This window comes from Oncorhynchus kisutch, linkage group LG9, assembly GCF_002021735.2.
Source record: "Oncorhynchus kisutch isolate 150728-3 linkage group LG9, Okis_V2, whole genome shotgun sequence".
Classification (NCBI taxonomy): Eukaryota; Metazoa; Chordata; class Actinopteri; order Salmoniformes; family Salmonidae; genus Oncorhynchus; species Oncorhynchus kisutch.
In genome coordinates this window covers 16,408,215-16,423,105 of record NC_034182.2, presented here as the reverse complement: position 1 = coordinate 16,423,105, position 14,891 = coordinate 16,408,215, and the positions used below count along the sequence as shown (strand labels likewise).

The 14,891-nt window shown below is 41.2% G+C and overlaps 1 protein-coding gene across 2 annotated transcripts in view; it reads right to left on the bottom strand.

The window, feature by feature from the left end:
• Window positions 1–2,551: 2,551 nt before the first annotated feature.
• LOC109896409 (chemokine-like protein TAFA-5) overlaps window positions 2,552–14,891 on the bottom strand; it is a 162,536-nt gene continuing 150,196 nt past the window's right edge. For both annotated transcript variants that reach the window (XM_031832032.1, XM_020490664.2), the window contains exons 4-5: window positions 9,167–9,343; window positions 2,552–3,231 (exon numbers count right to left, since the gene is read on the bottom strand). In XM_031832032.1, the coding sequence (XP_031687892.1) occupies window positions 9,335–9,343 (9 nt within the window). In that variant the 3' untranslated portion in view covers window positions 2,552–3,231; window positions 9,167–9,334. The remainder of the gene's footprint in view (window positions 3,232–9,166; window positions 9,344–14,891) is intronic.

Genomic DNA, 14,891 nt, shown 5'->3' with positions numbered 1-14,891 from the left:
TGTTGGTGGAACAGGCTGATCCAGTCAGTTAGGATTAGGAAGGAACATCAGTTAGTCAGCCAGCCAGCTAGTCGGACTGGTCTCAGTCAGTCAGCCAGCCAGCCAGCTAGTCGGACTGGTCCCAGTCAGTTAGGATTAGGAAGGAACGTCAGTCAGTCAGCCAGTCAGCTAGTCGGACTGGTCCCAGTCAGTCAGCCAGCCAGCCAGCCAGCTAGTCAGACTGGTCCCAGTCAGTTAGGATTAGGAAGGAACGTCAGCCAGCCAGCCAGCCAGCTAGTCGGACTGGTCCCAGTCAGTTAGGATTAGGAAGGAACGTCAGTCAGCCAGTCAGCCAGCCAGCTAGTCGGACTGGTCCCAGTCAGTCAGCCTGCCAGCCAGCCAGCTAGTCGGACTGGTCCCAGTCAGTTAGGATTAGGAAGGAACGTCAGTCAGTCAGCCAGCCAGCCAGCTAGTCGGACTGGTCCTAGTCAGTTAGGATTAGGAAGGAACGTCAGTCAGCCAGCCAGCCAGCTAGTCCGACTGGTCCCAGTCAGTCAGTCAGCCAGCCAGCCAGCTAGTCGGACTGGTCCCAGTCAGTCAGTTGATGAAAGTCAGTCAGTTGGACTGAACAGCAGAGAGCCAAGTGTGGATAAGAGAAGTTCAGCATCTGGATCTGAACCGAAGTGAATCCGGACAAGTTGGGGGTTAATCTGGAAGGTGTAGGCCTTCACTCAGAGCCCAACACAAGACCTTTGAAGCCTCTGTGAAGGCTTGGATTTGTGTCTTTTATGGAATCAGAGCCCCATGGACAGCACCATCTAATGTAGCGGGTGTCTGGTTATGTGGTGCTGTCCAGGGAACTGATATCTCTGTTGATGTGTTTTCACTTGCATTAGATCCGTAGCCCTTTACAGGGTAACCCTTTGTAAGTTCTTCAACATCATAATCGTGTAGGTCATTAAATATTGACCAGGTGTACTATTCTGCATATGTACTGTATATTCTTGTATAACTGTGGAATCCCTTCCACCATAATACATACAGCCAGCAGCATACACATATTGAGTCAGTCAACTTCTATTATTTCAGTCCTAATTGTCACTCTGAGCAAATGCCTTTATCAACTCTGCATCAATACATTCATATTCATATGTTATTGTAATCAAATCCCAGCGAGACTGTCTATAAATAATTTGATTTGGTTTACTTATGTATATCAGGTGTTTAGCTATTAGATATGTATGAGGAACTTACATGTTGACAATTAGACACTGTAAAGTATATAGTCTAGAAGAAAAAAACAATTTCAGGCTGTCAGTTTTTGGCATATAGGACAGAACAATTAATAAACGTAATACAAAATAAGATATGATAAATCTTACTTGAATAAATTGGATGACTTTGAATATCAAAGTGTCTATATTAGCTAGTGATGGTTATTTCATGTATTTATTCTTAAAATATTTAATGATAAAGTATGTAAATTAATCTAAAGCTTTTCCCACAATGCCTCCCTTCTTCACGTGTCACCATCATTATCGTCACTCAGTACTGGAGATCAGCATTGTGCGACAAACACAAGCACAAAAATAAAATGTGACATTATAGAGAAATTAGTCAGTATTCCACACCTTTTACAATGCAATACTTCAGCAATCATCAGGCTCCAAAGGCTGCTCATTGACTAATGTGACAAAATCTCTGTCTGTGATTATCTCAAATCATGTTGTAATGTAATTTTTCATGTTTTTGATAGATAGTGACTCTCATGCCGGAATTCAATCAATTGCAGATAAAGGGAAACAGCATTGAGGGTTCAGTCAGATTGTATATGCTATGTCAGTTGTTAACCACATTAAAACCATACACAGCAAGACTCTCACAAACATCTGTAAAATATTACCAGTAAATATTTAAAACATTCTGAGTGAACTCAAGTGCATTTCTGTCCTTTATCCGTGATTGATAGATTGGGAGATTAGAGGTATGAGGAGAGAAGTTTCTTGTCATGAGAACAGAAAGAGAGCAGGAAAAACCAGCGTCAGAGAGCTTGTTTTTCACGTTCTATGGCTGCCATTTTGTGACCACATTATTCATGTCGATTAAGGTTCTCTACAAAGGTACAACATATAAAACTGTTAAATATATACGCTTTATGCCTTTCAAAATACATTTAATGAAATTTGCCTTTCCCCCACCCAACAGCCGCAATCAGAAATGACAGTTTCAATATTCTCTTTTTTACCTCAATGATGATCAGTAGTTTTACTCTTTTACCGTTTTACCAACCATGCTTATTGCAACGTGTCCCAATTTGTAGCTAATGAAAAATGCAAATCTGATTTTTTTATACACATATGTTTACCTATATCTTCAGTTTCAAAATACAGTGGTGGGTTTAGTCAGAGAAAAAAATGTTTTTAAAGGTAACTCCTTTGATTTGTATACGTGTCCCACTAGACTATAGTCTATGTTCGAAATGACATAAAGCCCAACATCTACAGCTATGTGGGCAGTCATTGTGGTGTAGCAAGAAAAACAAGTATCCATTTCTCTTTCCCAATCTGGTCCATCTAGTCTTACAATTAACTGTTATTTTTTCCTCTTTGGTCTATAAAAATATGAAGAGTGCCAAAGTTGTACTACTCCAGCAGAAGTTCTATTCACAGCAGAGCACAAGGCAAGCAGTAGGATCTGGTCCAGTCTGGTCCATAGTCTGGATAGATCCAGTCCAACGTTTGGTCCAGTCCATAGTCTGGCGCAGGGTCAGACACTTCAGAGAGGGCCTGGTTCACAATAATCCTTGTTCTTAGGGACACGTAACTGTCCCATTACAGTCTAACAGAAACAGGTGTGGTTGAAGTAGTGGGAGTCCTCTGTCCACTGAAAATTAGCAGACATTAGCTGAACAGTACAGTAGTCGATCCAAAATGGCTCCATAGTTACCACTCTCTCCCTCTCTGGACAAGGCGCTGCTGGACACCTGACCTCCTTGGCACTAGAGGATTCTGCTCATTTACAAAGCAGACGGACAGTAATAGGAGCAGGCAGACGGGACATGTTGATCCAATGACAGACAGTGGGTTATCTACAGCGGATGGTCATTGGTTGGTCAGAGCCATAGACGGGTAGAGCCAGGAGTCAGGGCACAAGGAAACTTCTCCAGAGTCAAAGATGAGACCTCGCTCTCGACTTCCCCAAAGTTCCCTCAAACCCTCCAGTATTGGCCATGGTTGACTGTGTTTAAGAGACCTGCGGATCAATGAGAACACAAGTTCTGTCAGGAGTACAGGATAATCAATGCTAGCTAATGACAAAAAATGCTACGTTGCTAAAACTTCAAAACATGCTAAAGAAACCAGTGCTTGTAGTAGAAGTTGCCAAGGCCATAACCACAAACAGATCTAGGATTAGATTTCCAAATGTCAAATCTCAATGTTGACATTGAAGGGGGTGAAGAATACCTTGGACTAGTTGTTAGGCTCAACATCAACCTACTCCGCAATGATTGTCCCTAGATGAATATTGTACTTTCACTCCATTATTCCCCTAATAGATACTGTATGTGGAACTTCTTAAAATGTTTACAACTCTGATAGGAAGTTATGGAGAAATTAGACAGTCCCATGCTAATCACTGTCAACAGCAGGTTACTCTGGCATCCAAATATTGTGAATTCTGCTGGGGCATTAAACCCAATAACAAAACAAGTATTGCAGTGCAGAACTGTAAAACATCTAATCAGCGTTACGGAAGAGAAAATAAAGTGTAGTTCATCATCACGCCATCTGGCCTATGTGTGGTCTCCAGCCAACTTGATAAAGGCATTGATGCCTTCGAAGATTGCCGGGGCAGCTTAATTTATAATAATGAACTCTTGACAATTACACAGAGTGCAAATTCCCAAGAAAGGGGGCAGGTGTTAGATTAAAACTGGGGAAATCTGGGGATAAAAACACCAGGAACAGAGCAATCAGCAACTAAATGAACCTGCATCATTTAATAGGATAATGTCACAGTGTAGTGTAGTCAGTGGCTGCAGGGGAGACGGTATGGAGGGAATGACCCAAGAGTCTCAGGGCTAAGAAGAGGGGCATGTCTCCCACTAATCCGACCAGTGCAGCACCAGCCAACCTGGCAATTAGCGCCATTAGAGATTCTGAACTGCTGCAGCGTCATTATGGCAGTGACATCCACGCTGCCCTCTAGTGGCAGAGATTACACTGAGACTGAATTACAGTAACACAGTGGATGGAATAGGCAGAAAAGGTGGTGGTATGACATGGACATTAAGTATTCATTTGTTGATTCGTTTGTTCGTTCGATTGATCACTCATTAATTAATTAATTAATGAATCCATCCACTCATTCAGCACAGGATAATGGAAAAAACATGGCAGCTAGAGGTCAACCGATTAATCTGCTTAATTAGGGCCGTTTTCAAATTTTCATAACAGTCGGTAATCTGCAATTTGGATGCCGACTATGGCCGATTACATTGCAATTCACAAGGAGTCTGCGTGGCAGGCTGACCACCTGTTACGCGAGTGCAGCATCAAAAGGACCTTGTGGCTGCAAGGAGCCAAGGTAAATTGCTAACTAGCATTAAACGTATCTTATAAAAAACAATCAAACTACACATGGTTAATGATATTACTAGGTTAACTAGCTTGTCCTGCGTTGCATATAATCAAAGCGGTGCCTGTTAATTTATCATCGAATCACAGCCTACTTCAACTTCGCCAAACGGGTGATGATTTAACAAAAGCACATTCGCGAAAAAAGCACAATCGTTGCACAAATGTACCTAATCATAAACATCAATGCCTTTCATAAAATCAACACAAACCTACATATTTAGTTAAAAGAAATGCATGTTAGCAGGCAATATTAACTAGGAAAATTGTGTCACTTCTCTTGCGTTCAGTGCAAGCAGTGTCTGGGTATATGCAGCAGTTTGGGCCGTCTGGCTCATTGCGAACTGTGTGAAGACCATTTCTTCCTAACATAATAAATTTTCCACAATTTTACATAATTATGACATAACATTGAATGTTGTGCAATGTAACAGCAATATGTAGACTTAGGGTTATCACCCATTCGATAAAATAAGGAACGGTTCCGTATTTCACTGAAAGAATAAACGTTTTGTTTTCGAAAAGACTGTTTCCAGATTTTACCATATTAATGACCAAACATTCGTTTTTTTGTGTGCTTATTATAATTAAGTCTATGATTTGATATTTGATAGAGGAGTGACTGAGCGGTGGTAGGCAGCAGCAGGCTCGTAAGCATTCATTCAAGCAGCACTTTACTGCGTTTGCCAGCAGCTCTTAGCAATGCACAGCGCTGTTTATGACTTCAAACCCCGAGATTAGGCTGGCAATACTAAAGTGCCTAATAGAACATACAATAGTCAAAGGTATATGAAATATAAAAATGGTATAGAGAGAAATAGTTGACGTGTCATAATTCCTATAATAACTACAACCTAAAACTTCTTAACTGGGAATATTGAAGTCTCATGTTTAAAGGAATCACCAGCTTTCATATGTTCTGAGCAAGGAAATTAAATGTTAGCTTTTTTACATGGCACTTTTACTTTCTTCTCCAACACAGTTTTTGCATTATTTAAACCAAATTGAACATGTTTCATAACTTATATGAGACAAAAGTCATTTTATTTATGGATTATATTAAATTAAAATCAAAGTGTTCATTGTTCAATCAGTATTGTTGTAATTGTCATTATTATATATTTTTTTTTACAGGAATAAATACATTCGGACGATTAATCAATATCGGCTTTTTTTGGTCCTCCAGTAATCAAATCAAATCAAATCAAATTTATTTATATAGCCCTTCGTACATCAGCTGATATCTCAAAGTGCTGTACAGAAACCCAGCCTAAAACCCCAAACAGCAAGCAATGCAGGTGTAGAAGCACGGTGGCTAGGAAAAACTCCCTAGAAAGGCCAATACCTAGGAAGAAACCTAGAGAGGAACCAGGCTATGTGGGGTGGCCAGTCCTCTTCTGGCTGTGCCGGGTGGAGATTATAACAGAACATGGCCAAGATGTTCAAATGTTCATAAATGACCAGCATGGTCGAATAATAATAAGGCAGAACAGTTGAAACTGGAGCAGCAGCACAGTCAGGTGGAAGTTGAAACTGGAGCAGCAGCATGGCCAGGTGGACTGGGGACAGCAAGGAGTCATCATGTCAGGTAGTCCTGGGGCATGGTCCTAGGGCTCAGGTCAGTTGAAACTGGAACAGCAGCATGGCCAGGTGGACTGGGGACAGCAAGGAGTCATCATGTCAGGTAGTCCTGGGGCATGGTCCTAGGGCCCAGGTCCTCCGAGAGAGAGAAAGAAAGAGAGAAGGAGAGAATTAGAGAATGCACACATCCGAGGATGGGGCCAATCGGTATCGGCGTTGAAAAATCACAATCGGTCGACCTCTAACGGCAGCCTAATACAGTAAGTGGCAAGGTATCGCTGTGATATCTCAGGAGAATTTTAATGCAAATTACTTTAAATAGACCGCAGGCAGTGAGTCTGTCTGTGTTAGCTCCCCTTTCTCACACTGGCTGTGGTAAAATATAGTACTGTAAAACTTGCACAGAAATCTGATCTCTATAAAACTGGAAACTGGCCATCAATGTGGCAATGTAATATGGGCAATTCTGACCTGTAAATAATATGTATAGGCACAGCATGATTATTGAATAGGTTGACATAGAAAATGTTATTTCTTAATCTAATACTGTATCTTCAAGAACAGATTTCTGATGCTTAGGAGAATACTAAAAGCAATCCTGTTGGCTAAACAGATATATTCTGCTTTAGCTGCCCAACTTTCAGGGTGACCAAAAACAAGAGCATCAATGGAGATGTGCTATTGTCAATAAAGTGACGAGGTGTTGCATTCTCACGGCACAAATGTTGTTAGGGGCCTCCCAAGTGGCGCAGCGGTCTACCAGCTGCGTTACTACAGATCCTGATTCAATACAGGGCTGTGTCGCAGCCTGCCGCAACCGGGAGATCCATGAGGCAATGCACAATTGACCCAGCATCATCCAAGTTAGGTAAGGGTTTGGCCGGCCAGGGTGTCCTTGTCCCATCGTGCTCTAGCAACTCCTGTGGCTTGCATGCTGACACGGTCTCCAGATGTACAGTGTTTTCTCCTACACATTGGTGCGGCTGGCTTCCAGGTTAAGCGTGCATTGTGTCAAGATACAGTGCAGTTTGGCGGGGTTGTGTTTCGGAGGACACACAGCTCTTGACCTTCGCCTCTCCTGAGTCCGTACGGGAGTTGCAGCGATGGGACAAGACTAATTACCAATTGGGGAGAAAAAGGGGAAGAAAATGTTAAATATATTAAAAAACATAAATAATTTTTTTTAAATCCACTAAAATAATAATTTGTTAGGATGTGACAGAACTTCTGGGAAATGTTGAAGTCAGGCTGTAAAACATCAAAATGTGGAATAAGTCTAAGGGTATTAATATTTTCTGAAGACACTGTAGTTAGTCTCCTCACCCTGTTTCTAACCTTGACAGTTATTATGAATGCAGGTTACAGATTAATAACAATTCCATCTGTTGGATATCCTAATGTTGGCTGGATTCCAATAACAATTACAAATCTCTGCAAGCCAGTATAACGTGACCTGAAGGTAGGATTGCAAAATTCTTGTAAATTTCCTCAGCTTTCCAGAAATCCCGGGTTGTAAATATTCCTGGAAATAGGAGGGAATAAAAGGAAATCCTTCAACCATGATTTTTAGAAAATCTCATAATTTTGCAAACTTACTTGCAAGGTCTGATTGTGGACTGTAAGATATGAGTTTCAGGCCACTGTGTTAGGGTACGGCTAGGACTCAAAATAAGGCCTTATGCGATACACTACCATTCAAAAGTTTGGGTTCACTTAGAAATGTCCTTGTTTTTGAAAGAAAATGACTTTTTTTACAGTGTAGACATTGTTAATGTTGTAAATCACTATTGTAGCTGGAAACGGCTGATTATTTATGGAATATCTACATAGGGTACTGAGGCCCATTATCAGCAACCATCACTCCAATGTTCCAATGGCACGATGTGTTAGATAATCCAAGGTTATCATTTTAAAAGGCTAATTGATCATTAGAAAACCATTTTGCAATTATGTTAGCACAGCTGAAAACTGTTGTGCTGATTGAAGAAGCAGCACAACTGGCCTTCTTTAGACTAGTTGAGTATCTGGAGGATCAGAATTTGTGGGTTCGATTACAGGCTCAAAATGGCCAGAAACAAAGAACTTTCTTCTGAAACGTCAGTCTATTCTTGTTCTGAGAAATGAAGGCTATTCCATGTGAGAAATGGCAAGAAACTGAAGATCTCGTACAACGCTGTGTACTGCTCCCTTCACAGAACAGCACAAACTGACTAACCAGAAAAGAATGAGGAGTGGGAGGCCCCGGTGTACAACTGAGCAAGAGGACAAGTACATTAGAGTGTTTAGTTTGAGAAACAGACCCCTCACAAGTCCTCAACTGGCAGCTTCATTACATAGTGGCTGCAAAACACCAACCTCAACGTCAACAGTGAAGAGGCGACTCTGGCATGCTGGCCTTCTAGGCAGAGGTCCTCTGTCCAGTGTCTGTGTTCTTTTGCCCTTCTTAATATTTTATTTTAATTGGCCAGTCTGAGATATGGCTTTTTCTATGCAACTCTGCCTAGAAGGACAGCATCCCGGAGTCGCCTCTTCACTGTTGACGTTGAGACAGGTGTTTTACGGTTACTATGTAATGAAGCTGCTGTGTGTGTGCGTGTGTGGTGTATCGTTCAATCCTCTGTGTGGATACAAGGCTCTGTAATGGGTGTAATACTTTAAAAACAACATATAAGGCATGTCAATATAATGGTACAGAACTCAAGGAACTATTCCTAATGCTATACACATGGATTTTTTGTTGTTGCAAAACTGACTCTGGGGGCCTTTGAGCTCAAGGCGTGGAGTTTCTACACTTCCATAGAAATAGAATTGCAACACTAATATACAATATCATATTATTACCAGTGTATCTTAGTGCACACTTGTCAACATCATGCTGCAAGAATATTACTCTGCCAGAATCATAAAAACAACATCGGTTAGGTTGGATGTTTGCTTTCCCATTATGTTTTGATGGATTCATTCTGTACCTTGCTTTGTGGATAATGCCCAGTATGGTTTAGAATTGGTTGTTCGTGTTCATGGACCGGTGGTGGTGATTGGTGGTGTGGGCTGAGGCTGTCTGTCAGGGTCATCAATGCTCTCCTCTGCCATGGTACTGTCAGAGGAATGGAGGATCCATAGGGACTCCAGTCACGTCATAGAGCCTGGAGGGAAATCAGAGGTTACCACAATTGACCAATAGAATTACAGCAATATGCACTACAGGTCAAACTTCTACCGTGCAGCTACCGTAAATAATAATACAGTAACACAAAAATCAATGTGAGATCTCTACAAATTTTCAAACCATAAAATACTTTTCAAAATGGAGGTGGTGATGTGTGTGTGTGAGAGAGAGAGAGTATGTGTCTCTTTCTAGCTAATGGTTTGAAGTGTGCATGGCAGTCTCAGACTAGGGAGGAAGGCTTGGCAGTGGTGGCTAATGGTTTGCAGCGGCTGAGTCTGTTTGCATGGCAGTTGGAGCATCTGTCCTCTCCGCGGTGATTCTGTTAAAGCCTCAACTGGATGTGTTCTGCACGGCATGCCAGCCATGTGTGTGTGTTCTGTAGTACCAGCTGGGCCCAAAGGGATCAATTACACAGCAAGGCAAGGCAGGCTGTATCGTATCAAACCCTGCACCACACCACCGGGAATCCCTCCAGTACCCACAGCACTATACAGCCTCTAATGAGTTAGCTAGGACTGGGACTATGGATGATCCAAATCCAAGGGATTTGTTACACACTCTGTTCAACACAGTCATATAGTACAAATACACTCTTAGAAAAAAGAGAGCACTTTTCTAAGAGGGTAGTGTGTGCATATATAAACCAAAAGAATGTATTCCCATTTAAAATCATATTTTCCCTAACCTAACCCTTAACGATAACTCTAAACCCAAAACGCTAACCATAAAACTAAACCTAACTCCTAAACCTAACCCTTAACCCTAATTCTAACTCTAACCCTTAAGCCTAATTCTAACTCTAACCCTCATTGTAACCCTAAACAATTATTTTCCCTTGTGAGGCCCGGAGAAATGTCACACATTCTTTCCTTGTTTTACTTTCCTTGTGAGGACCACACACACACAAACACACACACACAACACCAAGAGGTAACACTCCCAAACTCCATTAAGACCGTGGGATCAGGCCTCTGGAGAGGCATCACTACAGTCCCGGATTCAATCTCCGGCTGTGTCGCGACTGGGAGAAAAAAAGAGACTGTGGGATCACCCTTTCCTCACAATCTCCTCAGTCCTAACACACGGACTCCTTCACTTCCTTGATTAGCAACTCCTCCACACCATGTCTGCTGCTGTGAAACAGCCTTGATTACAGTGTGGTGCATAATCACAGGCTTTCTCTCAGTGGATGCCTCCGACACCACTCTCTATTCTGTAGTTAAATACCCCAATCAGGAGTGAGCTAATGGATTCACTGATTAAATTCATAATCCGCCACTTAAGAGGCTACCCCACTATGTTTGGTATAATCAGTTTGTGTGTGTGTGTTTTAGTTTATTAGGATTATTACTCTTCCTGAGGTCCACATAAAACTTACAAATACATGACAGTGTGTGTGCGCGTGTGGCTAGCCCTCCACACATAGTGTGAAGACGAGAAGTAGCAAGGGCCATTTAGGCCGACAAAGGAAAGTGTGTGTGTGTGTTTGTTGTGTTCAATTGTTTTCACTGAGTCAGATGGTTCAATTGAGACAAGCCTCGCTCATTTATTTTGAGTTAATGTTTAGTTCTAAATGGAACTTAAAGTCTGAATCAATCTTTGAGAAATGAGGTCTATTACAAGTGAGTGTTTTGGTAGAGCTTTGAGGCATATATTTTAGCTGAGGAAGTGTAAACATTAATGTGCAGGGCTTGGATATACTGTATACTGCGCTGTTATATTCACCTCAAGAACCACTGCATGGTGTTCCGAAGATGAGATTTCTCTTGAGAAGGCAGTTTTTCGCCAGGAGAATGCAAGTTCATGCATATCTCACTTCCTGCCAAGATGAAATGTTATTTTAAAAACGTCATAATCTAGAGGTGAAAGAAACGCACACCTATTTAGGTGAGGTGCTGGCTAGCGGAGTGGAACACTTAAAAAAATAGAGCAGGACACACTATAGGAGCTCATATGCAAAAATGTTATGTCCAACGTTTCGACAGACAAGCTGTCTTCATCAGTATAATGACAAACACTGCGGGGTGACTCATTTATATAGTGTCAAAAGACACACAGGTGTCTGTAATCATGGCCGGATGTGGCCTGATATCATTGGTTAATTCTCATATATTAAGATAGCATACAAAAAACAAAAGCATACATAAATGGATAGCGTACGATCATAGATACAATTTAGCTACATAAGCCTACAAACATTAACAACAGCAAAATCACAAAATCACAAGAATGGCTTCAGATCAAAGTCTATGTTGAGACCGAAGGAAGCAAGGGTCTTTGAATTAAAGATCCAGGCAGCCTCTCGTTTTAACAAAAAATTGTCGAGGTCACCCCCTCTCCTAGGGAGGGTGACATGTTTGATGCCAATATAACGTTGAGATGAAATCGACCGGTGAATAGCGGGTAGTTAGAATGCAAGAATGCTTCTTTTTGCGAGACTGATCTTTAAAAAGGTCATGTCACGTTTTGTTTTGAATTTTCTCAATGGCAGTATTAATCTGACCATTTTTGTATCCCCACTCCTTGAATTTTCTTTGCGTCTCAGATTTCTATTGAAATCTGATGGGGTTTTTTACAAATTCTTTTGATTCAACAAAATTGGCTGTAGGGCAAACTGTTTTTCAAGGGAAGTGGGTGACAACTATCAGCCCCCAACAAACTGTTACGATCAGTAAGCTTCCTGTAAAGATCAGTGTATAGAACATTATCTTCACACAAGATCAAGAAAACTGATTTGATGTGTATCAGATTGCATAGTAAATCTCAGATGCTCAGAACAGGAGTTAAGAAAAGAATGGAACGCCTGGAGCTGTTTTGCATCACCCCTCCATAGAACAAAAATATCTTAAACCTCAGCCTTCTCACAAACGTAACAGCGTCCAGAACCATGAAAGACAATGGCCACAACTTGATGTGATCCAAATTGAAAAAATGACTTGAATGTACACCATTCAAACGTTTGGGGTCACTTAGAAATGTCCTCGTTTTCCATGAAAACATACGGTTGAAATCGGAAGTTTACATACACCTTAGCCAAATACATTTAAACTAAGTTTTTCACAATTCTTGACATTTAATCCTAGTAAACATTCCCTGTCTTAGATCAGTTAGGATCACCATTTTATGTTAAGAATGTGAAATGTCAGAACAATAGCAGAGAGAATGATTTATTTCAGCTTTCATTTCTTTCATCACATTCCCAGTGGATCAGAAGTTTACATAACCTCAATTAGTATTTGGTAGCATTGCCTTTAAACTGTTGACGTTCTAAACTTGGGTCAAATGTTTCGGGTAGCCTTCCACAAGCTTCCCACAATAAGTTGGGTGAATTATAGCCCATTCCTCCTGACAGAGCTGGTGTAACTGAGACAGGTTTGTAAGGCCTCCTTGTTCACACACGCTTTTTCAGTTCTGACCACACATTTTGGATGGCCACTCAAATACCTTGACATTGTTGTCTTTTTATCAATTTTGCCACAACTTTGGAAATATGCTTGGGGTCATTGTCCATTTGGAAGACCCATTTGCAATCAAGCTGACCTGACTGATGTCTTGAGATGTTGCTTCAATATATCCACATAATTTTCCAACCTCATGAGCCATCTATTTTGTGAAGTGCACCAGTCCCTCCTGCAGCAAAGCACCCCCACAACATGATGCTGCCACCACTGTGCTTCACAGTTGTTTTTCAGCTTGTAAGCCTCCCCCTTTTTACTCCAAACATAACAATGGTCATTAATGGCTAAAACAGTTCTATTTTCATTTCATCAGACCAGAGGACATTTCTCCAAAAAGTACGATCTTTGTCCCCATGTGCAGTTGCAAACCATAGTTTGGATTTTTTTATGGCGGTTTTGGAGCAGTGGCTTCTTCCTTGCTGAGCAGCCTTTCAGGTTATGTCGATGTAGGACTCATTTTACTGTGGATACAGATACTTTTTTACCTGTTTCCTCCAGCATCTTCACAAGATCCTTTGCTGTTGTTCTGGGATTGATTATCACTTTTCGCACCCAAGTATGTTCATCTCTAGGAGAGAGAACGCATCTCTTTCATGAGCAGTATGATGGCTGTGTGGTCCCATGGTGTTTATACTTGTGTACTATTGTTTGTACAGATGAACGTAGTTCAGGCATTTGTAATTTGCTCCCAAGGTTGAACCAGACTTGTGGAGGTCAAAAAAAAAAAATCTGAGGTCTTGGCTGATTTCTTTTGATTTTCCCATGATGTCAAGTAAAGAGGCAGTGAGTTTGAAGGTAGACCTTGAAATAGATCCACAGGTACACTTCCAATTGACTCAAATGATGTCAATTAGCCTATCAGAAGCTTCTAAACCCATGGCATAATTTTCTGGAATTTTCCAAGCATTTAAAGGCACAGTCGACTTAGTGCATGTAAACGTCTGACCCACTGGAATTGTGATACAGTGAATTATATGTGAAATAATCTGTCTGAAAACAATTGTTAGAAAAATTACCTTTGCCATGCACAAAGTAGATGTCCTCACCGACTTGCCAAAACTATAGTTTGTCAAAAATACATTTGTGGAGTGGTTGAAAAACAAGTTTTAATGACTCCAACCTAAGTGTTTGTAAACTTCCGAACTCAACTGTACATGAAATGAGTTGCAAAATGAATAGGAAATATAGTCAAGACCTTGACAAGGTTATAAATAATGATTTTTAATTGAAATAATTATTGCGTCCTTCAAACTTTGCTTTCGTCAAATAATGCTCCATTTGCAGCAATTACAGCCTTGTAGACCTTTGGCATTCTAGTTGTCAATTTGTTGAGGTAATCTGAAGAGATTTCACTCCATGCTTCCTGAAGCACCTCCCACAAGTTGGATTGGCTTGATGGGCACCATACTGTCAAGCTGCTCCCACAACAGCTCAATAGGGTTGAGATACGGTGACTGTGCTGGCCACTCCATTATAGACAGAATACCAGCTGATTGCATTTTCCCTAAATAGTTATTGCATAGTTTGGAACTGTGCTTTGGGTCATTGTCTTGTTGAAATTGGCTACAATTAAGCGCTGTCCACAGGGTATGGCTTGGCGTTGCAAAATGGAGTGATAGCCATCCTTCTTCAAGATCCTTTTTACCCTGTACAAATCTCCCACTTTACCACCACCAAAGCAACCCCACCATGCTTGAGAGATGACATGAAGCACTCCTCCAGCATATTTTCATTTTTTCTGAGTCTCACAAATGTTCTTCTTTGTGATCCAAACACCTCAAACTTCAATTTGTTTGTCCATAACACTTTTTCCAATCTTCCTCTTTCCAGTGTCTGTGTTATTTTGCCCATCTTTTACTTTTATTGGCCAGTTTGAGATATGGCTTTTTCCTTGCAACTCTGCCTAGAAGGCCAGCATCCTGGAGTCGCCCCTTCACTGTTGACGTTGAGACTGGTGTTTTGCGGGTACTATAAAATGAAGCTGCCAGTTGAGGACTTGTGAGGGGTCTGTTTCTCAAACTATACACTCTTATGTGCTTGTCCTCTTGCTCAGTTGTGCACCGGGGC